Source organism: Sardina pilchardus, chromosome 11 (assembly GCF_963854185.1).
Source record: "Sardina pilchardus chromosome 11, fSarPil1.1, whole genome shotgun sequence".
NCBI lineage: Eukaryota > Metazoa > Chordata > Actinopteri > Clupeiformes > Clupeidae > Sardina > Sardina pilchardus.
The window spans coordinates 10,758,321-10,782,965 of NC_085004.1; the positions used below are offsets into that span (position 1 = coordinate 10,758,321).

Sequence of the window (24,645 nt, forward strand, 5' to 3'; positions counted from 1 at the left end):
AGCAATAAACACACAAGTCTTCAAACAGTTTTACAATCCACATTTTAAAAAATAAGACCACTTTAAAGAAGTTGCAGAATCAATCGCCTAGTTTTCCTTCTTCATCGGCCTCTTGATCCTGGGATCCATCGCTACAGCCTGAATGGCAGGGAGCTGCTCCAAGAATCTCTCTATCATCAGAGATAGAGAGTATTCCATCGGGTTTTTACGTCAAGAATTAATGCATGCTTGGGCAAGTCTGAAAAACATAACAAGAAACATAAACAAAAACCATCAATACCTAGTTTGTAGATGTTAGGTATTAGTAAGAATCTAATGAAAATTAGACACTTACTCAGGAGTTGCTGCTTTTCTGTGAGGACCGTTTTAGCCATGGAGGACTTCCTCATCCACTTAATCACAGAACGTGCCCTTGCTGCCCAGTTGGTGACTGCATTGCATTGGTGAATCTTCTGTGCTGCAAGGTTAAGAGTGTGTGCGAAGCAACCGATCTTCACAAACTGCAGCTTCTTCACTGCCACATCCATGTTGCCTGCGTTATCCACAGTGGCTGCCACCACCTTGTCATTAATTCCAAACTCTTCTAAAATCTCTTCAATCTCCTCCGCCACCACAGCACCTGTCTGGGCTTCATACACTGCCTTGGTCCTCAAAACTTTCCCTACTATTTCACTCTGCTTAGTGTAGTGATCACTGACCGATACATAGTGGTCCTGTGCAATGCTTGTCCACCCATCTGCTGTAATAGCTGCCTTTCTTATATCTCGAAGATCAGAGATGAGGTTTGTCCCTTTGCACTTGGTACCAAGCAGGGATCAGGCGGTTCGTAAGAATATCCTTATATCTGGGTTGTAAGGTCCTCGTGGGTTGTAAGGTCCTCGTCATCTCCCTAAAATCATTTAGAAATTAAAATACTACCGTGATTAGAAAAATCAACGACATGTCATTTTATATCATTGTGATAATACACAGCCCCCAGAAACACACATGTAACGTTACTTTTATAAGTTCACTGATACACCGTGTGCTAAAATGGGCTAACATTTTACATAGCCTAAACCTACCCCTATTTTTCCTTAATAGACCACCTACCGAAAATAGGGTTGCTCTACTGTGGAGAAACACAACATTTCAGGAAAATGTATAATTGATCCTTTTTTCTTTCTTATTTATTTCATTTTATACTGATTTTATAACCATTGTTGTTTGCTCTGCTCTATGTCCAGTTGCTGTATGTCCAGTTTGCTGTATGTCCAGTTAATGTGTTTATGGGAAATGTGTTTGTTTATTCTGTGTTCTGGTGAGCCAAAGACAATTTTCCACCCAGGTGGACAATTAAAGACTCATTATTCTTAGAATAGATGAAGCTGTTATAGCTGCAAAAGGTGGTCCAACGTTATATTAAACCATATGGATTAAGAATGGGATGTCACTTAAATTCATATGCAAGTCAAGGGAAGTGATCCAATACTTGTCAATATAGTATATTTCATTATATGTTTATCATAATGTTTCTCATTGTAATCGTAATTTGTATGCTGAATTTTAAGACCCCTTAACAATGTATGTTAGTGCATTAGTATGACATTATGCAAAACACAGCACAACTCCATACCTGTATCGTGTGGCCATGTAGAAGTCTCTGATAGTTAGGGAAACTTGTGCCTGTTGATAGACAGGCAGATGAGTCGTCGATGTGACTCTAGCCAGGGTGCTGAAGTGTTGGAACTATCCAAGGTGCTAACAGACTCAATTTTAGCTCAAATATCTGCTTCTTTTTAAAATCTTGATTCAACATCGTCTTCTCATAGACTGCTACCAAAAACGCACTGTGTGTTGTGGCATACCTTGCGACACACAATTGTCCTGTGGCATTCTGCACAGAGGAAAACACAAAACCGTTAACACTTATAGAGGAAGAGAAAGCTGTTATACAAGGTGTTCCATAGTTTGTTTTTTAACATTCAAGCAACAAGGATGTCACTTTGCCCCGTATACTGATTAAATTTTGTTGATGGTTAATCTACACCAGCGTGTCTACATATGACCAAACCATTTTGTTGTAAACATTGAATGTGCTTTCTGTTTCAAAGTTCTGAATTAGACAGGTTCAGTGCTGAGGACCCACGCATGAATGTGTCAAGTGGAAACTTCTAGAGGAAGTTTGATGGTTTATTTTTCTGGCCACTAACACCCGAGCTTAGGTCTTTGAAGACCTTTGTAATTTTTACCAAACATGATCTCTAATTACAAACAGGAGGTCCAGCGTGATCCTAAATTAGATAATGCATTCAGATAGGTTGCTGTACGTTTCTGGTTGGCGGTTATACATATACTACTTCTTACACTCATTTCAAACAGTTTACTGTATGCTAAAGAGTGGAAAATTCTAGAAGGGTTGGGTTTCTGAGCGCATTGATGCACTGCATTGGCCCATGCAATCTAAAACCCACCCATCATTAGATGAGCCTGTCTAGTGTCTAGTGTCTAGTATACTTAGTGCTTTCATTTGTTCAATTCACATTCAGCTGAACATGGCGCTCCTGCGTATGAGGATTATCACTTTATTGGTGACCGTTAACCTTTGTGGGGAAGCATGTAAGTAAAGCATTTGGGTTTACTATGCATGTGTCTCTTATGTTACAATTGAAAATATTTACTGTATGTTGCATTGCATGTTGCAATATTTTAGGTTTGGTATTGTATGAGAAATTATGTCATCTAATACTGTATTATGAATATTTGACTTTCGGTAAATCATTTGAAATTGTATCTGGAATTCCTCAGGTATGAGAGAAATCGCAGATCCACATATCACTGAAATGATTACTGCAATTGCTGGAGAAACTATTACCTTGAAGTGTTTCTACCCCGAGAAACACAAAAGCGATATCTTCTACTGGTATAAACAAATGGCTGGTCGTAAACCTTCTCCTGTAGCAAGATGGCAAAATTATGGTGCTCACAAATTGTATGATGACTTTAAAGATTCCCGTTTTAACATAGCAAATGAGAAGTTAGCATTTCATTTGATAATATCTAACACAACAACATCTGATGAAGCCCTTTATCTCTGTGGAGTGATCGATGCAGTTGAGTTGCATTTTGTAAATGTAACATTTCTGGCAGTGCAAGGTAAGTTGTTCTTCTTCTCAGTAATCAACATTGATTTTAGTTTAATGGCTAATTGCCTGTCGAATGTATATGAAGAGAGGGAATGTCCGCATAGCACTTACTTACTTACTTAATCCTCTTCTTCCCGGATGGGAAATAAGGCTTCGACGACTCGACGCCATTCATCTCGCTGTTGTGCTAGTCTCTGTGCCTCGCCCCATGTAAGCTTCATCTCCTTCAGCTCCCCTTCAACTGTTCTCCGCCAGGTGTTCTTTGGCCGCCCAGGCTTACGTTTTCCCGGTGGTGTCCATCTTAACGCTGCCTTTGGTATCCTCTCGTTTTCCATTCTTAGAACATGGCCTAGCCATCTGAGTCGCCGGAGTTTTATTTCAAGGACCACATCTCTGCATCCTGTTTTGGTGTACAGCTCCTTGTTTGTTATTTTGTTGGGCCAGAAGATTCGGCAGATTTTTCTAAGGCACCCATTGTGGAAGGCACTGATTTTATTCATGTCCCCTTTAACCACTCGCCAGCATTCAGAACCGTACATAAGGACAGATTTCACGCAGCTGTTGTAGAGCTGAATCTTGGTCCTGAGATGGTACTGTCGGGACTTCCAGATTGGCTGTAGTCTTGCGAATGCCCCACGAGCTTTTGAGAGCCTTGCTTGAATGTCTTTTTTCGTTCCATTGTCCTTGCTGATGAGGCTCCCCAGGTATGTGAAGTCCTCTGCAAACTCGAGTGGCACGCCATTGATGGTGATAGGTGTAGGGTTGGTGGTGTTTATGCACATGACTTGTGTCTTTGTGGTGTTAATGTTCAGACCTGTCTGTTTTGCATATTTACTCAGCCTATCCGTTTTCTCTTGCAGGTGATCTCTCTTTGAGGACAAGACTGCTAGGTCGTCCGCAAAGTCAAGATCCTCTAAGTGGGAGAAAGGCGTCCACTGAATTCCTCTGCGCATGTCCGATGTAGTGTTACGCATGATCCAGTCGAGGGAAACTAGGAACAGAAAGGGGGAGAGGATGCAGCCCTGCCGTACACCTGATTCTACTGGGAACCATTCAGAGAGTGTCTTGTTGTTAATGATCACACTACATTCAAAGTGGTTGTAGAACAGGCTAATCAGGGTGATAATTTTGTCCGGGATTCCATATGACCTCAGGATGTTCCAAAGGGTCTCTCTGTGCACACTGTCAAAGGCCTTTCTGAAGTCTATGAAATTGATGTATAGGGGGACATTCCACTCAATGCACTGTTCAATGATGTTTCTTAGTGCAAAGATCTGATCAATGCATCCTCTGCCTCTTCTGAAGCCGGCTTGTTCTTCCCTCAGCTTGTTGTCAATTACTGGTTCCGCATAGCACAGTTTAGCTCAAAACGTTTTAATCAAAATCAACGACATTTGGTGGTTTTAATTAGAAAGTTTGGGGCTTAACTCCGGTGTGCTGTCCGTTATGTTCGTATACCTTTTGTCCTGCACCTAAAGAAAGGTGGGATGTGTACCTAAAATACCTCACTATTGCCTATTGATACATATTTTCTCTGTACTTAGGAAAAATTCATCAGGGCTTCAACTCAACAAAAATAATTCAATTCCCCGAACTGAAAATGCTTCACCAAGGAGACTCAGTGGTAATTAACTGCACAATATTCAGTGAGATGAAAACAGAGGATTTCAGAGTTTCCTGGTTCAAAGTAGCTGAGGATGATTCCCATCCAGGAGTCATTTACACCGACATGAACAGGAGCCGTAACTGTGAGAGGGGCTGTAGCTACAGACTAGCCAGGACCAACCTCAGCCTCACAGACACTGGAACATACTACTGTGCTATTTCCACATGCGGCAAGATACTGTTTGGAAACGGAACAGTCCTAAACATCAGTAAGACTTCATTATCGATTGAAGATATACAGTACATTCACTCTTACATTCTCTCAGTAAAGTCTAAACTGCACTTCAAAACCAAATGTATAGTAATCAATAGTGGGTCTAAGTTGCTAATATGTTAGCTTTTGCTCCTGTCACTACCAGCCTAAAAGGTCCATTATGTTTTATATACCTTTAATTCCTCAGTGTACTTAACATTTTAGAACCACTTTACTGTAATTAAGTCGGAAAGACCAAGAACTCAAGCAACTGCTCTGCTGTCAGAATCAGACATTATTTTTATATGAGTCTTAAATATCTAGGTGAAGAGGTACTGTATTCTTGTGTTGTAGGGGAGCCCGTGAATCCCCTTGTGTATGGTCTGAGTGTTGCAGTGGGACTGTGTGCAATTCTCATACTAATATTCATCATCTCCAAGAAAAGTAAATGCTCTAAAGGTGAGTTGATTTACAGTATCTGGCCAAAAAAAGAATAGATACTAAATTGTCATCAACAGGCCTATTATGGAATAGCCCTCAGATTAGGGCTATGGGGTAAGATTACTGTTTTACAAAGACAGAACACCTCTCTGTCATTTTATTACCACACACACACACACACACGCGCACACACACACACACACACACACACACACACACACACACACACACACACACACACACACACACACACACACACACACACACACACACACACACACACATTTATAGCAGAAATATGAAAAGATAGTTTAAAAAAGGATGAAAGTTTCATGTTAGTTTGCTTTTTATAGTAAGTTTTCCTCAGTATTTTTCTGACGTTAGTTGTAGAGGATTCTGTCTTTTTTACTGTTGGTCCTGTTTAGCTGACATCAGGGACCATGATGGAAACAAATGCTCTTTTGATTAATTATTTCACTTTCTTCATTAATTTTCCAATTTCCATAAATGCCTCCTTCGTTAATCAACAGGATCTCCCTCTGATCCTTGTGCAGACCAGGATATGAATGTGGACATGATGAATTATGCAGCGCTGAATTTCTCTGACACATGGACTACAAGAGGGAGGAAGAAGAGAGAGCTGCAACAGGACACTGTGTACACTGGAGTTAATTATTCTGTCAGGTGATAATCTGATCACATCTGATGAGTGTTTTCCTTGTACAAGTATGATTTAGTGTGGGAATTTCCATACAAATCTTTGGCAAATTTGGGATTTGCTCTACAGGTCCATCTGGCCAAGAGGCCATTATAGCGCATTTCCAATTTTCAAAAGTCCGGGCACGCAAATACAATCACTAATCTGGTATGGACGTGTATTTCTTTGGAATTGAGAAAACAACTGTGTTTAAAAATCTTTGTTTATAAAATTATTGCACAAGAGTATTTGGTAAGAGTTAATCGACCAAATTAAGTGTAATTTCACTGCTACTAGTTACGCCCCTGCTGGAAGTCATCAGTCACTTTTCCACACCCATTCTCAATTCTAATTGAGAAGGTCTGCATGATTAACCAGGATAGATGAAATACATTGTTTTATGTATGACAGGACATTATTTAGTATCACTTTGGTTACATGTGTTCTACTAAAATGTTCTCAAGATTGACATGGTTTCAATCACTATTGTACTTGTTATTCTACATGTATGAAAGGGTAATAGGGAATATCAATATCAAATATATGAAATATCAATGTAATCATGTTAGTATGGTTGTCTGCATGGTTAGAGTCCAGGGCTTTTTTGTGATGTCTTTTATTTTAATACAAATAAAAACACATTTGAAAATATGAGTATTTGCATAATCTCTTGAACTGATACCATTGTATCTGTCCCTGTTACAGTAATAAGCATCATATTGAGATATAACACTGAACTATGAGTTGCCTCTTTGCACAACACTGCCACCATATTCTGATTCTGATTCTGACCCAATTAGTATCAGAGTAAAACTACTTTGACTCATTTTAGATTTCCATTGTGTGATTGGGCAGCAACACAAACACAACAAACCACCGAAATTGGCAGTGGGGTTGGAAACTTCACCTGCTACTCAGGCACACTGACCTCAAGGTGGCGTTGTAAAAACGCTAGAAGTATAAATTTCCGCAGGTATCACCAAAACTCCAAAATCTTCCTCATCTCAAGTCTTTTGCATGTTTCCTGTCTAAAATGTTAAAAGCAAATTAACTTCTCTGAGGTCATTTATCCGATTCTCAAAAATAAATAAATAAATAGTCTACAGACCATGCAGACAGATCTGATTTGTTGCCACAGTGTCTTTCAAAATTACACTTCAAACTCATTTCGAGGCTTTGTCTGTAATAGGTCTGTAAATCCATTGCAAATATCTTCTGTTGTAATTCAATTAAATCTTTGAAATACAATAACCACAACATTCTTTTGATGGACACCAAGTTCCATTTCATACAAATAGTAAGTTATTGCACAATCAATGTGCTTGTAGCTTGCAGCTATATTTATGTTGTTGCTTACGTTGGAATTCTGATTTCAGTTTGTGCTCTCTGTATCAAATCTAAGTCTGTTTTACACATGCTGATAGAACTTGCCATAGAACCTTTGAGCATAGCAAGTGTACAAACCTCCAAGCGGCTGATCCTTTTTCTTTAAACTCCAGCGCATCGCTATCAAACATGGTGTAGTTTCAGTACATATGAAATGAACAAATACAGTTTTTGTATACATGTGGTTGAGTAGATTGGCCACATTGTTACCAATACCTAGGCTGTGTGAACCCTGCCTGAACTTCCGGGGAATTCGAATTTCGCCCGGCAGCTCAGGCTGGAAACCAGCAGATCTATTTTCGCTGTTTACTGCCAGAACCTTTGGCTCCAATCAGAAACGGCCATACTCTAGTCCTGGCACGCTATTGGCCAGTGACGCGCTGAAAACGAAACTTAAGCGACACGAAGTGCAGTAGAAACAAAGCGCAGCCTCGCCAGACTAATATAATGTTGGTGAAAACCAGACTGACCAATACCTAAACCTCCACGTACACAATCTAATAACTAACCTCTCAGCAGAACACGCCAAGGCTACAACAGTGAATTCAGAGAAAAAGTTAGATAGAACCCAGGTCTCTGTAACAATCGTATGAAACAACCTGGTCAAATACACATAGGCTACTTATGATAAAAAAAATAACTTGATAGGCCTATAGAGGGTACACTGTAAAACCCGACAAGTTAGTTGAACTCAAAAAATTTGGTGAAACCGATTACACAAAAAAATTTAAGTAATGGTAACTTGGTTTTGCTAAGTCAAAGATACTTAACTTTTTAAATCAGTCTCCACTAGCGAATGTTGAGTGTGTTCAACAAGTCTTTTTTAAGTTGAAGAAACATCCACTCGTTGAGTTTGCAGTAATTAATAAAATTAAGCTCAGCTTACTTGGATTCATTAATATCAACATAAAATATTTCATTTAGCATCAACCAATTATTTTAATTAAACTTAACTTAAAAGTTTCAATTATCAGAAAGTTGAACAAACTTGCCCATTTTGATTAGTTTCAACTTTAGGACTTGAAAGAACATAGGCCACTGAAATTCTACTTAATCTTTTATTGTAAACCATGAAAATAAGTACAGATTGGAGTTCAGATCAAGGCTGTGGTGAGGCTAAATTCAAATAAACACAGTTTATCCACCTCTAATTTGAGAAATGAGATAGAAGATGGTAGGAGATGATAGTATTAAAATAATAATAATAAAAAAAAACATTGGACAATAACTTCAACCATCAACAAATCATTGAATATGTTCAGGGAACAATTAATGAATACATTATAAAAACATTGGAGTTCATAGCCTGGCTATCACCAAGCTCACCAAGTCTTTTGAGATTGAACATTTGTCTGGGGAGTCTGCACTGTATTTCTACTGGACAAGAGGCGTGATGAATTTGCATAGTTCAAATGTCTCTGTACGCTTGGATAGTCCTTCAACCAATCAGACCACGATCCTGGTGCGTCTGATGGATAAGCCAGGATGCGATTGGTTCCAACAAAAGTGGAACGGAAGCAGAAGAGATAAATGTGCAGGATTCCAGCCTGCAGAGCGAGATCCAATCGGCGACAAATCGGGCTGGGTTTCCTCATCTTGAACTCCGATTGAGAGACCTGAAAAAATTAACAAAGAACAACTGTGTGTTAATTGAGTATCTAATAGGGATTACAAGTCAAGGGCTACTATGTCTATTGCACTATTAAGTTTAAAATGTTCTCCTCAAACTTTTCCAGGGCAGTTGCATTATTGAAATAATTACTTAACTTACCTGTAACTCCAGTGTTGCTCGACCCATAGCCCTGTTCTTCGAGATCGTCTTCTGTCCATAAGAATAAAAATGACAAACTTTGATGCAACAGAGACTAAATAGTGGCTCGGCAGCTATTGATAACCTACCAGGACATTTTGGCTTTAGCTTCAATTCAGTTTAGTTTAAGCTGCTGGACCAGTATTTGCTCTATGCTGTACCCAATTTTCTCATTGTTCTGATTCACATTGGCTAACTTGGAAATGAGGTCCTATGTCCAAAAACTAACCCTTTAACAGTCATGTCAATAATAGACAACATACTTACATCCCATGTCTTTATAAAAGTGCCATCATCTTCATGGAGGTAGAAAGGAAGGCCACGGAGCGCCACAGTATGTTGGATATTTACATCCGAGGATCCCTGCATGTGAAAAGAAGTCATGTAGTCAAGCCAGTAATAATAACAATTCAAAATGCAGTAGGATTACCTTTCTTTGATAGTTACAGCTTCTGAAACCAAAGCATTCTTTAATCTTAATAAACATACAATGCATCTATTATAACATCATACTTTCTTTAGATATGGGTAGCCCGACTGTCCTGAAATAGGAAGATATAGCATGTATAGACCTAGATAGTCATTACTAAGATGACCAAGACAACTATCTTAATTTAGATTATCTACACACAGGCGACCACTAGGCTACTGTAGGATTTCATGGAGAGCTGAAATGTAGCCTACAGTATTTTGGACCATTTCTGAGCTCAAATATGCTTTGAGGTTGTGAACTCATTGCTGTTGTGTCATCATAACTATTCCAGCTGAGTGTGCATGGTTGAAATTCGGAAGTGCAAGATAGTCTAGGTAACAGCAATTTGAATAATTTCTTTACGGTCTTTACGGTTCTGAACTGAAAATGTCCAAGGATTGTGTCCCAAAAATCTGATCACCTTAATCTTAAACGCATTTACTGAATGAAATGTGCACACACACGGTCATCATAACGGCATGGAATTGGACTAATGGACGGACGTAACATCGCTAGCATGCTAAACGCTAATGTTGCCGGTCAGAACCTGTGCCCTGTTATTAAGCAACGCACCACATAGCTTGCACTTCAAAGTCATTGTGCTAAACAGTACTAACGGGGTAAATTATTCCATGTTTTTAGTCACATTGGATATTGCTAGCGTTAAGTTAGCTGATCAATCAAGTGCTGGCATACAGAAGCAACATTCTTAGCTGCTAGCTAGTAACTGGATACATTTACGTAGCAGTCAAATATTTTCAAACTTTTGGCTTTAGCAATATGGTAAAGGTCGTACATTAGGGTCAAAATGCACCACTTAATTTCTCCACTTACGTTTAATTGCGGTTTTCTCTTCTCGTCCCGTTGTATCTTCTCCTGTGCCCCCTTCTTTTCGTGTCTTCTCTGGTGGTCGACCGTTAGGCGTCGCTTCGCTTGTCGTGCACAAGATCCGGCAGAAGATCCGCCTACAAATCTGTTCCCACGCATTCTATTTTTTCAAATTACTTAAAGCGGACGAGTGCTGTCAACTTAAAAGTAAAAATTTGTTCAAGTAACACAGACGATTAAAGTACAATGAGCTATTTTTCATTTTTGAGTGTTTTCAAATCAAAAAAACTATTTTACTTGTAGTGTTCGGTTTTACAGTGTATGCATTAATGGCAGTCTCAAGAAAGAGAACCCTGTAATCCTGTTGAATCTATACAGTTTATCACCCAATAGTTCTTTCCCATTTCAATTTATTTTTTGATTGCAGGAAACATCTAGGACACTGTGATCACCTCTCATTGTTTCTACTGCCCAAGTGTTCAGCACTCATTAAATGTGTGAAACCAACAGTCAGGACAGTCAAAGTGTGGCCAGGGGCAGTTGACTCTGCACTTAACAGCATTTTGAAATCACCGACTGAAGCATGTTTGCAACTCAGGCCACTTATGACTCCCACACAGACAGACACTGTCACTAGCCCAGGCAGCTGTCCCTGCATGCTTTAAAACACACCCCCAACATCATAAAGTGCTTTGAGAGGCTGGTCCTGGACCATATCAAGACCTGCTTACCAACCTCACTGGACCCCTTACAATTCGCCTACCATCAGAACAGGAGCACAGAGGATGCCATCTCTATGGCACTTCATTCTGCCCTGTCCCACCTTGACAATAGCAACACCTGTGTGAGAAGGCTCTTCAGTTCAGTATACAGCACCATCAGCCCCTTCAAACTGATCACCAAACTCAGTGAACACGGCATCAATATCCCTCTAACTGGATTCTGGACTTCCTAATCAACAGGTTAGATAATCACACCTCCTCAACCATCACCCTGAACACTGGTGTACCACAGGGATGAATGCTGAGCCTTCTCTTTTAGTCCTTCACCTATGAATGTACATGGATCCAACACCATTGTAAAGTTTGCAGATGACACCATGGTGATTGGTCTCATCAGCAACAATAATGAGACAGCCTTCAAGGAAGAGGTCCAGCAACTATCTTTGTAGTGCACTGACAATAACCTGGCTCTCTAACACCAAGACCAAAGAGGTCATTGTGGATTTCAGGAAGTCTAAAGCGAATACACACATCTCCATTCTCATCAACAGGACTGAGGTGGAATGTGTCACCAACTTCAAGTTCCTGGGTGTCTACATCTCTGAGGATCTCTCTTGGACCTTTAATACCTCTTCCCTGATCAAGAAGGCTCACCAGCGTCTCTTCTTCCTGAAGATACTAAAGAAGGTCCACCTGTCTCTTCAGATCCTGGTGGACTTATAGTACTGCACGTCGAGAGCATCATCACCAACTGTGTCACAGTTTGATATGACAACTGCTCTGCCTGGAGAGCACTGCAGAGGGTGGTGAAAATGGCCTGAAAATGGCCTGGCGCATCACCGGTCATCGAGGCTATCACCAAAGACTGTTCCCACCCCAACCACAGCACTGCAGCTATCACCCTGCTGAACTCTGCATCCTGGTGACAACCACAACTACAAACAGCAGGAACACTGAGGAAACTCAGGGACTTCATTGTGAAAAATGACATTTAAGCTGTGGTTTACAAACCACTTATTGAATCAATTCTCACCTTCAATATCTCATCCTGGTTCAACTTCACATCTGTTAAAAGTAAATCAAAGTTCTCCAGGGTCTTGCGTAAGTCTTTCCAGTTACTACCATCAGGCCGCCGCTACAGAGTCCCCTCCTTCAGGAAAGACACTTACAGAAGTTCATTTATTCACTGCCATCAAAATATTAAACAAACAATGACAACCCCCTTTTCTAAATCTGATTCTGCACTCGACTAACTAACATGCATGCTGGCTGTCAAAGTCAGTAGGCCTAACATTAGCTTACAACCCAAACTGTTCAATGACTTGAAGTATTGGCTTTTAAAAAAACTGAGGAATCGACAACTTTTCACAATCAGATATCTATTATCATCGTAAACACTTAACAGTGCACATCGTTTGCACTCAATCACTGCATTAAACGCAGAATAAGAATAGAAACATTTTGAGAATACCATGTTAGATAACTTCATGCTATAACTAGCTGCTGACTAACTCCTCCTATGAGCCTATACAAGTGGCCCTTGTGTGATGCGTTCAAGTTCAACTCCAAATGACCTCTTGCAGCTACGAAAGCTGCTGGTGACAGCAGGGGATACAAACGCTGCTATGAAGTTGTACACTCTCTACTTCCCGTAGTCGAAACATGAGGCACGTACGTCAGGGATGTAAAAGCCAATTAGGGCAAAGACCTGACGTCATGAAGGCAGGGTCTAGGCTCCGCAGTGCTCCGCAATACCTAGGGAGTACCGCTGCTCAGCAGCCGCCTTGCCACGCCTTGCTCCCACGATAAGTTGAGGCCATGTGATGCCGACTGCCGAGTCGAAAACACACCCATCTAGACCATCGTGGACAGATTTTTAACCATGTGCATCTTGTGCTGCGCAGTTTTTGTGCTACGCAGCCATCTTGAACGCGCCTATTGTAAAGCAGGTCATAGTCTTAGTGGGAGGGGTTTAGTGATCCTACCCAATGGACCGATCCCTAGCCCCGCCCATTGAATGCAGATATCTAACAACAAATCAGGGCCGCGTTTCCCAGATTCGTTAAGAAGCTCTTAAGTGCTAAACTTCTTAGGAGCACTCTAAGAACGTTCTAAGAGTGCTCCTAAGAACTTCTTAGTACTTAAGAGCTTCTTAACGCATCTGGGAAACCCGTAGCCTGGATGCCAGACCAAAGTTTAGCCCCGCCTACATCCTTTTTCTGCAGGGAACTTCGGTCTGGCACTGCTCCGTTCAGCTGCTACTATTCGAGATACAGATCTGTTCGGACCAATCACATTGTCAGGGCGGGCTTTACGTGATGATTGACAGATGAACAGCAGTGACGTTCACGGCTGCATGCGTCCTCGACGAGTTGGGTGTGAGACCTGTTGGCTTAGGTTGATTTTGATTGCAACAGAAACGCTATGAATGCATAATTTGTTGCAGTTTGCAAACATGCAGCTTGGCCTTTCGTTTATCTTAGCTATTGAAACGGAGGTTTTATCACGAATTCACACAACTATTTCTGAACACTTAGACCAACGTGGACATGTGGGAAAACTTCAGTTTCACTTTCACCAAGTTAAAACAGCATGTTTGGGTGATGTTGTTCCCGTTTGTTTAATGTTTGCTCCTTGGATTAACGACACACTTCCCCAGCTGTTCATTGTATAGGCCTAGTTTGAAGGAATTATTTATAAAAACGAAGGAGGATGTTTTCCATATAGCCTTCCCCTCATACATATTTTGTTGTCTTAGATTTCGCAGATACTGACAGCCAATAACTTGTTCTGTTTGGTTTGGTCTATCCAATGAGTGCAGAGCTATCCCCCCCGCCCTGGATCGGTTGAATCACGCCCCATAATCGCAGCTGAATGGAGCAGTTTCAGACTCATATTCTGACAAGAATTGAGTATGACGTCGTCAGGCTAGGAAACCCGGCCCAGAGCTCCTAAATCAGATAATGCATTCAGATGCTTTCTGATTGGCTGCTAAACACATACTGCACTTCTCACACACATTTCAAAGAGTTCACAGTAAGCTAGAGAGTGGAAAATTCAAAAAGAGGGGTTGGGTTTCTGAGCGCACTGATGCACTGCATTGGCCCATGGCATCTAAGACCCACCAATCGTTAGATGGGCTTTTCCTGTCTAGTGTACTTAGTGCTTTGATTGTAGCTCTCAGTTGTTCAATACACATTCAGCTGAGCATGGCACTCCTGCGTATGAGGATTATCACTTTATTGGTGACTGTTAACCTTTGTGGGAAAGCATGTAAGTAAAGCATTTGGGTTTTACTGTGTATGTGTCTATTGTCTACGATTCAAAATATTTACTGTATGTTGCAAAGGTTGCATAGGTTTGATATGGTATAACCTGTAATTGACATGTTAAAAAGTGATAAAAAGTATTTGACTTTGGGTAACTCTTTTCAATTGTTATCTGAAATTCCTTAGGTATGGGAGAAACTGCAGATTCACATAAGATCACTGAAGTTACCGCTGTAATTGCCGGAGAAGCTATTACCTTGAAATGTTTCTACCCAGAGAAAAACAAAAATGATATCCTATATTGGTATAAACAAATGGCTGGTCGTAAACCCTCTCCTGTGGCAATGTGGCAAAATCATGCTGATCCAAAATATTACGATGAGTTTAAAGATTCACGTTTTAACATAACAAATGAGAACTTAGGTCTTCATTTGATCATATCCAACACAAAAACATCTGATGAAGCCCCGTATCTCTGTGGAGTGAACGATGGGTTTGAGTTGCGTTTTGTAAGTGGGATATTTCTGGCAGTTCAAGGTAAGGTGTTTTTCTCTCATATTTAACACTGAATTTAGTTTAATGGCTAATTGCCTATTGATGCATATCATCATTGTACTATAGGAAACCAACAGGGCTCCAATTCAACAAAAATTATTCAATTCCCCGTACTGAAAATGCTTCACCAAGGAGACTCAGTGGTAATTAACTGCACGATACTCAGTGAGATGAAAGGAGAGGATTTCAGAGTGTTCTGGTTCAAAGCAGCTGAAGATGATTTCCATCCAGGAGTCATTTACACCGACATGAACAGGAGCAGTCACTGTGAAAAGGGCTGTAGCTACAGACTAGCCAGAACTAACCTCAGCCTCACAGACACTGGAACATACTACTGTGCTGTTTCTGCATTCGGCAAAATACTGTTTGGAAACGGAACAGTGCTAAACATAAGTAAGATTTCATTCAATTGAAGATACACATTCATTCTTACATTCTCTCAGTCTGAGTGCACTTCTAAACCAAATGTATATAAATAAATATTGGTTATATGTTGCTAATATCTTTTGACCCTGCCATTGCTAGCCTAAAATGTCCATTATGTTTGGGCTGTCAGAACTGAACTGTCAGAATCAGTCACTTACTCAGTCACAAGTATCTAGGTGAAAAAATATCTTCCTCTGTTGTAGGGGAGCCAGTGAATACCCTGGTGTATAGTCTGAGTGTTGCAGTGGGACTGTCTGCAATTCTAATTGGCATACTACTCTATATCAACTGTAAGAAAACTAAAGGTATGTTGCTATACAGTGTTTGGCAAAAATATGTCTGGGAAGTGGCCTGTCTTTGTATAACACACACACACACACACACACACACACACACACACACACACACACACACACACACTCACTCACTCACTCACTCACTCACTCACTCACTCACTCACTCACTCACTCACTCACACACACACACACGTATTCATAACAGGAATACGGGAATATACTATGACATATATAAAGTTTCATGCTTGTTTGCTCTTTACTTTATAGTAAAGTTGGCCTTTCTAGTTGTAGATGATTCTGTGTCTTTGTTACTGTTGATCCTGTTTAGCTTACAATGTTATTCCATGGATCTTCATTTTATCCTCTGTAAATACAATAAATACAATACTGTAAATAAAACAATCAACTATAGACACATTGTATTATTATTTACTTTTTCTTCAGAAAAAAAATCAATTTCCATAAATGCCTCCTTTGTTAAACAACAGGATCTCCCTCTGATCCTTGTGCAGACCAGGATATGAATGTGGACATGATGAATTATGCAGCGCTGAATTTCTCTGACACAAGAACTATAAGAGGGAGGAAGAAGAGAGAGCTGCAACAGGACACTGTGTACACTGGAGTGAATTATTCTGCCAGGTGATGATATATGACAAGATGACATGATTAAGTTATTCTGTGTATAGGAAATTACGACATATATGTGTAAAAGTTCTTCTCAAGATTGTTGATGTGTATTCATCCACTATTATACTTGTGTTATGTAGCTTATATAAAATGGTTAGAAGAAATTGAAACATTGGGATACTATTTGTTCTTGTCAATTGCTAGAAATACCTACAGTACAAGTGATTAGGCAGCAACACCATCAGACCAAAACCCACTGAGTGCAAAGTAAGTTTGACTAATTGGGTGAAGACATTTGGAATCTAAGTGGCCAACTGCATTCTCCATTCATCTGTCAGAGGGTGCGCTCCTCCAAAGAACATTGTCTGCCACACCCACAACTCCTTCAAGAATACCTCCTCTGCTAGCGCTTCTGACAAACTCAGGCACCTAATCCACTCTCTCTCTTTTCTATCTCCTCTTCTACCACTTCTTCTCCATACTTCGACTAGTACTCTAGTAGTAGTATTGACAGATACAGCAATAACTCCTCGCTAAATTCTCCTCTGTACTGTAATACTGTACGTTAATGCACTCTATTTCTGTAGAGTAGGTCTGTAGCTTAAATCTAAAAATGCTTACATGTCTAGAGCTGGAAAACTGTCATCATGCTAACCGTTGAAGTCTTCTGCAAGTTTGCTTATAGACATCTTCTAAAAAGTTAAAGAAATGAATTAAATAAAAGAACTTGGCTGAAGTCGATTCTCCGATTCTCACAGATATGTCTCTACAAACCATGCAGACCAAAATCCCCCGTTCAGAATGTCTCCTATTCATTACTCTTTTTGTTTTCTGACAAATTGTAGGGCTTGGTATATAATGACTATTTTGCAATCTTAATCTGTCTTTAGACATGTTTAGTACTTAGGAGCAAGTACTAAACATGCATGGCCCAATCCCAATGTCCGGACTCAGGGACTCACAGACTTTGGTGTGCGTTCTCGCGAAATTCATAAGGGCTTAGGGCTGTCCAAATGTCGAATTAGCCCTTTTCACGTGATGTCAGACGAAGCGTTGCTGGGTATCCTCCGGCATGTCCAGCCGCCAAATACTACAGAAGAAGAAGAAGAAGTATTCATGGGTTTCATCAGGTCCCTTTCCACAGGTGTATACAATCAAGCACCTTGATTATCAATGCAGACTGCATGGTGCTTGATTAATACACCTGTGGAAAGGGACCTGATGAAACCCATGAATACTTCTTCTTCTTCTGTAGTATTTGGCGGCTGGACATGCCGGAGGATACCCAGCAACGCTTCGTCTGACATTACGTGAAAAGGGCAAATTACCACGGGCGTAAGGGTTTGAGTACACACTTACCGAGCCCTTTCCGTGAGTATGCATTGGTGCAGACTTAACCTAAGGGAATTACCCACAGTACAAAGTATTGTGACGTTTACCGCGGAGATCATAGAAAAATCTGGAAATGAAGGTAAACAACAGCACGCACGACACACACATGCATGGTGCAAATATTAGCAAAGTCTTTGTTAGTAAACATCGCCAAGGTACATGTGATCTTCTGAAGTGCTGTCCCAATCTCATACTTCATGTTTACCACTCAGACAGGTGACTCTGGAGCACTGACGTCCACATCGTTGCATTTCTCAGACACAGCAGGCAAGAGAGGGAGGAAGAAGAAGAGCTCTCTGCCACCAGAGGATGTTGTCTACTCTAGTGTCAATCTGACTTTGTGGAAACTTTCTATAAGGCCAATGTCTTACCTGATGACTCGGTCATACACTACAGTTCAAAAGTTTGCAGTCACTTAGAAATGTCCTTGTTTTCATCATTAATGTCGTAAATGACTATGGAAATAAATGGCTGATCTTTAATGCAACATCTTCATCGCCCATTATCAGAAACCATTCATCCAATGTTCCAACGACACACTCTGTTTACTAATCTGATATAATTTCAAAACTTTTTCGACTATGTAACCACAATGAAGTCTGAAAACTGCTGCCCTGATTATAAAAACAACGCAACTGATCTCATCTTGTATTCTGTCTATAACTAGATGTACCACATAGCGGTACAAAGTATGACAGCCGCTTAGTTCTGCACATTCTCTCGACAAAAATAAATGACGTGTGTCAACTTGTCTGTATCTCCTATTTGCAACTTATATGCATATATCCCCTACTCTTGCAGCTCATGTGTATATGGGTTTGTGCATGTGTGATAGGGGTGTAAAAAATAACCGATACATATCGATATTCGTTTTTAACCTGTAAAAGACGACTACATCGATGCATCAAGCCTCGTTTCGAATTTTTCATGACATGAATCGGTTATTGTTTCGATTTAAAAGAAACAAATCGGTTCACATTCGCAAACGTTTCTGACTTGACCGTCTCTTATGAAATACTCGATTTCCTGGCCTGGTGCGTGGCTGTGTGCATCCCAATTTTGATTTGAGAACAATGACAGCCTCTCATTGGTCAAAGATGGCATAGCCTATCACGTTCTTCTATCCATTCCAACGAAACGTGCCCTGGACGTGCCTGAAGGAATGAGATGCTAGTCTTCCTCAGAAAAGATTTCTGACAACTCCGAACCTATATTCAACGCGCCGGCGAAACTTAAATCCAAAGTTTGGAAGTCGTTTGGCTTTTTCAAAAGAGAAGGTCTCTTTATATGGCTCTGGTTCTATCTCTCCCGTTGTCAAGCGGGCATATCTGATTAACTTTAACTTTGAAAGATCGCTACTTTTATAGCCTACATGGCATCCAACTAGCTACAATCCACCTCCGTCATATGCTACAATACTATGGTTCTGCACGTCTGTATTTCAGCTTGGATGCAACGTGACAGTTCATTTAAACTTCGCAACGAGTTTGGCGAATTAATATTCAAGTGTGATACGGGAACTACTTCAAAGGTAGCAGGTTATACGAAGTTAATGGCCACCCCATCAGCCAATCAGAGAAGAGAATTCCATTGTTGAGGGAGATAAGCAGAGAATCATTTATTCTTTTACATGAGAAAAGGCCAATGGCAAAGCACTGCTTTATTTTCTTTTGTAACGACACCTCTTTGGTCTTTAATTTTTTTATGCAACATATACAGAGATATGTGTTTCTTCTGTTTATTTCTTTATGGTGTCCTCAGTGTGTGCCATTACTAAAATATTATATGAAAAACCTCACCTTTTCACAATAAAATGTTTTGTCATGTTCATACATCAAGTTGTTTGTCCTATTGATAACCATTAACTTGATCATGTAAAATGTGCACAATTGTAAAGTGAATGTGCACAATGAAAAATAACTTTCAGAATGCTTTCGATTATTGAACCGCATCGAATTGCATCGAATTGAATCGTACCGAATCGTTTGCTATTAACATGTATCTTTTTTTGAATCGTATCGTGACAATGTATCTAGATGCGAATCGTATCGTCTTTCACATGAGAGATTCACACCCCTAATGTGTGAGTTTGTGCATGTGTATGAGTGTGTGTGTGTGTGTGTGTGTGTGTGTGTGTGTGTGTGTGTGTGTGTGTGTGAGCATGTGTGTATGTGTGTGTATCTGTGCATGTGCGTGTGTATGTGTGTGTGCGTACGGATGTGTGTTTGAGTGTGACAGTATCATCCTTAACCAGCAACCCTTCGCTCAAAAGCACCATCTGCAGGTAGATGGGTGTACAGTCACTAAATGTATAAATTAATTTACTTTCCAGTCCCCCATGGATGAAATTCCACAAAACGTGGCATACTCCCAGAGGATGTGAGGTCAATCACACACGTGAAATTTGGTGCAGTTCATAGCATTTCATCTGAAGACGGGGGCGATAAAAGCAATATAGTATTGCATTTTATTTTTTTACCATGGGGGTGCAAATCACAAATGACTGGTTATAAGCTAAGTTGATGCAGGCTCTTAAGACCAACATACCATAAATATTTAATCATCCTCGGTGCCCCGGTTCAGGTAATTATTTAGGAAAAACTGCATTTTTGGGGGTTTCGGGGGTGGATTGTCCCCTGGGGAACGAACACATTTTTTCCATAAAAGTCTACTGAGGCTACATGGCCACCAAGTTTCATGTGCCCTGGTGTTATTTGGCACCAGTAGTTCTTCAACCTCTCATCCTACTTCGGGTCCTGGCTGAAGCAGACCTGTCTGAAAATGTTGAAGAAAGGGTTGTTCTGCACAGCACCTTGTCTGTAGCTGGACCTTCCTTCAGCTGACAAGAGTGGTGGCAGCAACTTCAGATGCCCGCCAGGTTTGGGGCTTTGTCTGGCTGACAATTATTTTCTCGGCTCTGAGGAGGACTCTCAGACAGTGAGCCACATGTTCAACCACCTCCTTGGCTGTATGGTGCTCTGGTTGTAGCTATCGTTTGTTCAGTGAAATCATTAACAAAACATAAAAGTCAATATGCTCTCTAATTGAGGTGTTCTAGGTCATTGGCTAAAAAAATAATTCCTGCTGTACAAAACCAAAAGGAAAGTACCATTTGTTTTTTTTTCCTTTTGCAGAGGCGTAGCTTAGCTTTTGTGGCAGCTTTCTCAGTTCACGTCCATGAGAAAGCACCAGAAATCAGTTCTTTGGTCCCCATGATGTCATGGCTGACCACACCACCCAAGGCCAATACAGTATAAATAGGCTCTTAAGCAGTAGACAGTTTATTGAAGACCACTTTGCTCAGCATTGCGGAGCATCAATGTCTCAAATGAAAATGATTATGCTGTTGCTCGTCATTTTGGGACTGGCACTTGTGGTGAGCCTGGTAGTTATATTAGTTCTGGTCTGTGTCATTTGCCAACGAGTAGGATCCCATAGCAGTGAGTAGCAAACATCTTTCCGTGATACATGATTGCATATTGTTCTCCATGTTATGCTACATTCATTCCATCTTTTTCGTAATTTCTAGCCATTGAATGTGGTCAGCAAAACAGCTCTTTGCCACTGGCTTCTGGTGACCAGGTAAGGGTTACGCTAACTTTAAGCTCAATACGATAATGAAAGAGTTTAGTAAGTAGTGGTACGTATTTCCAGTTCAATGTGAAATTAAATAGATTGTATTAAATCTTATTAAATCTATACAAAAAAGGTTTGCTACAGAATATTCTTTATTATTGTCATCCATATGCTGCCCAAGGGGGATAAAACTGACCTAATTTTGAAAGTATAGATGGAAAACTGAGTACAGGCCTCTCTTTAATACGTAAGTCTGTGATATTGTCACGTTTCATAATGATGGACCCATGCGCAACACTCACTCTGACAAACAAAGATGTTTAATGGCTTCCAAACTACGAAACTACAGACTTACGTAGAAACATGAGCAAACAAAGAGATGAAAGGACAAAGAACAGAGAAACAGGGGGGGGGTAGAAGTACAAAGACTAATTGACAGAAAGACAGAAGACTGGATGAGAGCAAAGGTCAGCCAGTCCTGCATGATCCTGACAGATAAATATTACCTCATTTATACATGTTTTTTATAGTGCCCTAATATCATGCTTCCTGTTTACCACTCAGACAGGTGACTCTGGAGCACTGACGTCCACATCATTGCATTTCTCCAACACAGCAGACCAGAGAGGGAGGAAGAAGAAGAGCTCTCTGCCACCACAGGATGTTGTCTACTCTAGCCTCAACCTGACTTAGTGGAAACTTTCCATAAGGCCAATGTCTTACCTGATGGGCAGCTCAGACTTCTGTACACTCTGATGTGACATATGTCACTGGATACATTCAGTGTTCTAGTTCTAACTTTAGAATAACTTCTGGCAGATATGCTGGCAGACTGCTGAAGTTGGTGTGCTAAATTAATACTGTATCTATTGTTAATTTATAGAATTCACTAAACGCTAAAATAACCTGTGAATGGGCGTTGCCTTCCAGTTGCCTTATCACACACACACACACACACACACACACACATCCGCTCACACTCACACACAGAGTTGGTGTGCTAGAGTATAGGGGAGGGCCAACAAATCAACACCATGAGGGCATGTGTGACTGAGGGAGGGAGAGAGAGAGAGAGAGAAGGTTGCGCTATTATCTTTTCGTCCCAGAAGCATGTGTGGTATTCATCTGTAGATGATCTAAATGAATTGACATACTTTGACAGTATCTGACACACACACACACACTTTGTTCTTTTTAATATGCTTGGTAATAAAATGGGTATTTCCTAATGTGAATATAATACCTGTACTTCTGTTCAATTGAATTTATGTATGATTGTATGTTTGCAGTGAAAAATAAATAGCTTGTGACCTCCTGTAGTTTATACATTTAAAATAAACAGAAAACGATTGAGAGACGGGGATGGAGGGTGCATAGCCACGTGATCTTTGAAGGAGGACGGATGAAAATGATTGGCCAATAGGAGAGAGGGGGAGGAGACAGAGGGAGGAGACTGCATGATGTGTGTGCAGACATTTCCAGTAAAACTATAATCTCACACAGACACAGTCTACTTCGTAGGGCTCAATTTCAATAAATTATAACCTATATAAAGTGTTTTTTTTTATTTGTTTGTTCTGCAAAAATGTTTATTAAATATTGCTTGTATGGTTTTATTTTTATTTTTTGACAAAGGTGTTAGAAACTGAATTCTATTTTGTGAGGTACGTTGTTGTTGTTGTTGTTGTTGTTGACTGTTATTAGCAGGTTATTACATGTTGTTATTACTCAATAACCAAGGAAGGAGGAGGACAGAGCAAAAGACTCAGATCATTAAGACTACAGTGGGCATTTGATTGAGGCCCACGATTAGAGAGGTAAAATCTATAGGCCATGCCCATGTCTAAAATATCGGACTCCATTTAAGCTGCAATCCTTAAAAATGATGACAATAATAACTGTTACAATTATCATACATAGACCCTCTATCAGAAGAGTGGAGTAAAACAGTGCTGTATACTGTATAAATAGTGTTTGCTACATATTTAAAGCAGCACTAAAGAGTTTTTCGCACCCTAAAATAATGTTTCCAAAATTATTTCAGCGGTTCATCAACTCGTAACAGAGTGAACGGTACTTCTGCTTTCACTTCGCGGCCCTCTACTGGCTATAACCTGCACTATGTAACTTTACGAGGTGGGGTAGTGTATCTGTAGTTCGATGAAATGAAACATTAGAAAATACAAATTTGACTTGCTTTGATGTCGCAATGCATCATACTTTCATAAAATCATGCAACATATTCTACCTTATCTCTGTTATTTGCTGGATAAACAAATAGCGTGTGTGCGACAGAGGAAAAGTGCTTTAGTGTTGCTTTAAGATTAAATAGGTATTCCAATTAAGGTATGCACTTAAATTATAAACGAACAAATTGTTCATCAGTTATTTGTGTTATGTGTCAATCTGGTATTGGCATGAATCATCAATTACCTTTTAGAGCATGTCTTCAGGTATGAGTTTTGAATACTTTTAACTATATTTAGATTCAAGGTCTGCAACTTCCTTTCACACATGTACAATACTTTCAGTTGAGGTTTTTCTTGCATGAGGGTTTGTTTGCATGTGTACGTGTGTGTTAAACCGCAGTCATGTACCTGCTGTACGTCTTCTTGATGTTTCCACTCTGAGTGTGAAATGTTTGTGCTACTGACCCGATCAGGCCCCTTCTAACCACCTAAAAGACCAGACATGTGCTCACTCTTAGATTCAGTCTTATTGTTGTGTCCTTTTCACAGGCTTTTCATCCTGTGTGATTGTAAATAGATACGATTTTTAAACATAATATAAAATAAAATTATAATCGTTTTTTCATTAAATTATTTAAATGCAATATTCTGTTCTGTCCATTTTCTGCTTCATGTTTTATTTTTTTGTTCTTCATTTATGCAGATGGTTAATACAATTATAGTATTTACATGTCCTCCATAGAGATGCATGGGGTTAGTTCCTAACGCCAGTACAGCAGTGGTCTCTACACATATCCTCCATAGAGATGCATGGGGTTCATAACGCCAGTACAGCAGTGGTCTCTACACATACCTCGCCCCCTCCTGAATGCTTCTCTATTCTCTTGAATAGGAAAATAGCTGCCTGATAATCACACAAAGACCTTTGCAAGATGGCTGCCGAGCGGGGGGGACTGGTTAGGTTATATTGTTT

The 24,645-nt window shown here is 40.2% G+C and overlaps 2 protein-coding genes across 4 annotated transcripts; both read left to right on the forward strand.

The window, feature by feature from the left end:
- Positions 1-4,725: 4,725 nt before the first annotated feature.
- Positions 4,726-12,062, forward strand: LOC134096181 (uncharacterized). Its single transcript, XM_062549931.1, has 5 exons — positions 4,726-4,999; positions 5,338-5,442; positions 5,979-6,103; positions 11,306-11,461; positions 11,823-12,062. Exons 1-5 carry the CDS (start codon positions 4,726-4,728, stop codon positions 12,060-12,062), a joined length of 900 nt encoding a protein of 299 aa, XP_062405915.1.
- A 2,433-nt stretch (positions 12,063-14,495) lies between these two features.
- On the forward strand, positions 14,496-18,534 carry LOC134095856 (uncharacterized). 3 transcript variants are annotated; one of them, XM_062549569.1, is made up of 7 exons: positions 14,496-14,612; positions 14,795-15,145; positions 15,230-15,556; positions 15,793-15,894; positions 16,374-16,527; positions 16,720-16,782; positions 18,120-18,534. In XM_062549569.1, exons 1-6 carry the CDS (start codon positions 14,549-14,551, stop codon positions 16,742-16,744), a joined length of 1,023 nt encoding a protein of 340 aa, XP_062405553.1. In that variant the 5' UTR covers positions 14,496-14,548; the 3' UTR covers positions 16,745-16,782; positions 18,120-18,534. The 3 variants fall into 3 exon arrangements, with proteins under 3 accessions (XP_062405553.1, XP_062405552.1, XP_062405554.1); XM_062549568.1 differs by lacking the exon at positions 18,120-18,534 and having other exon boundaries at positions 16,720-17,592; XM_062549570.1 differs by lacking the exon at positions 18,120-18,534 and having other exon boundaries at positions 16,398-16,527; positions 16,720-17,592.
- The last annotated feature ends 6,111 nt before the right edge of the window (positions 18,535-24,645 follow it).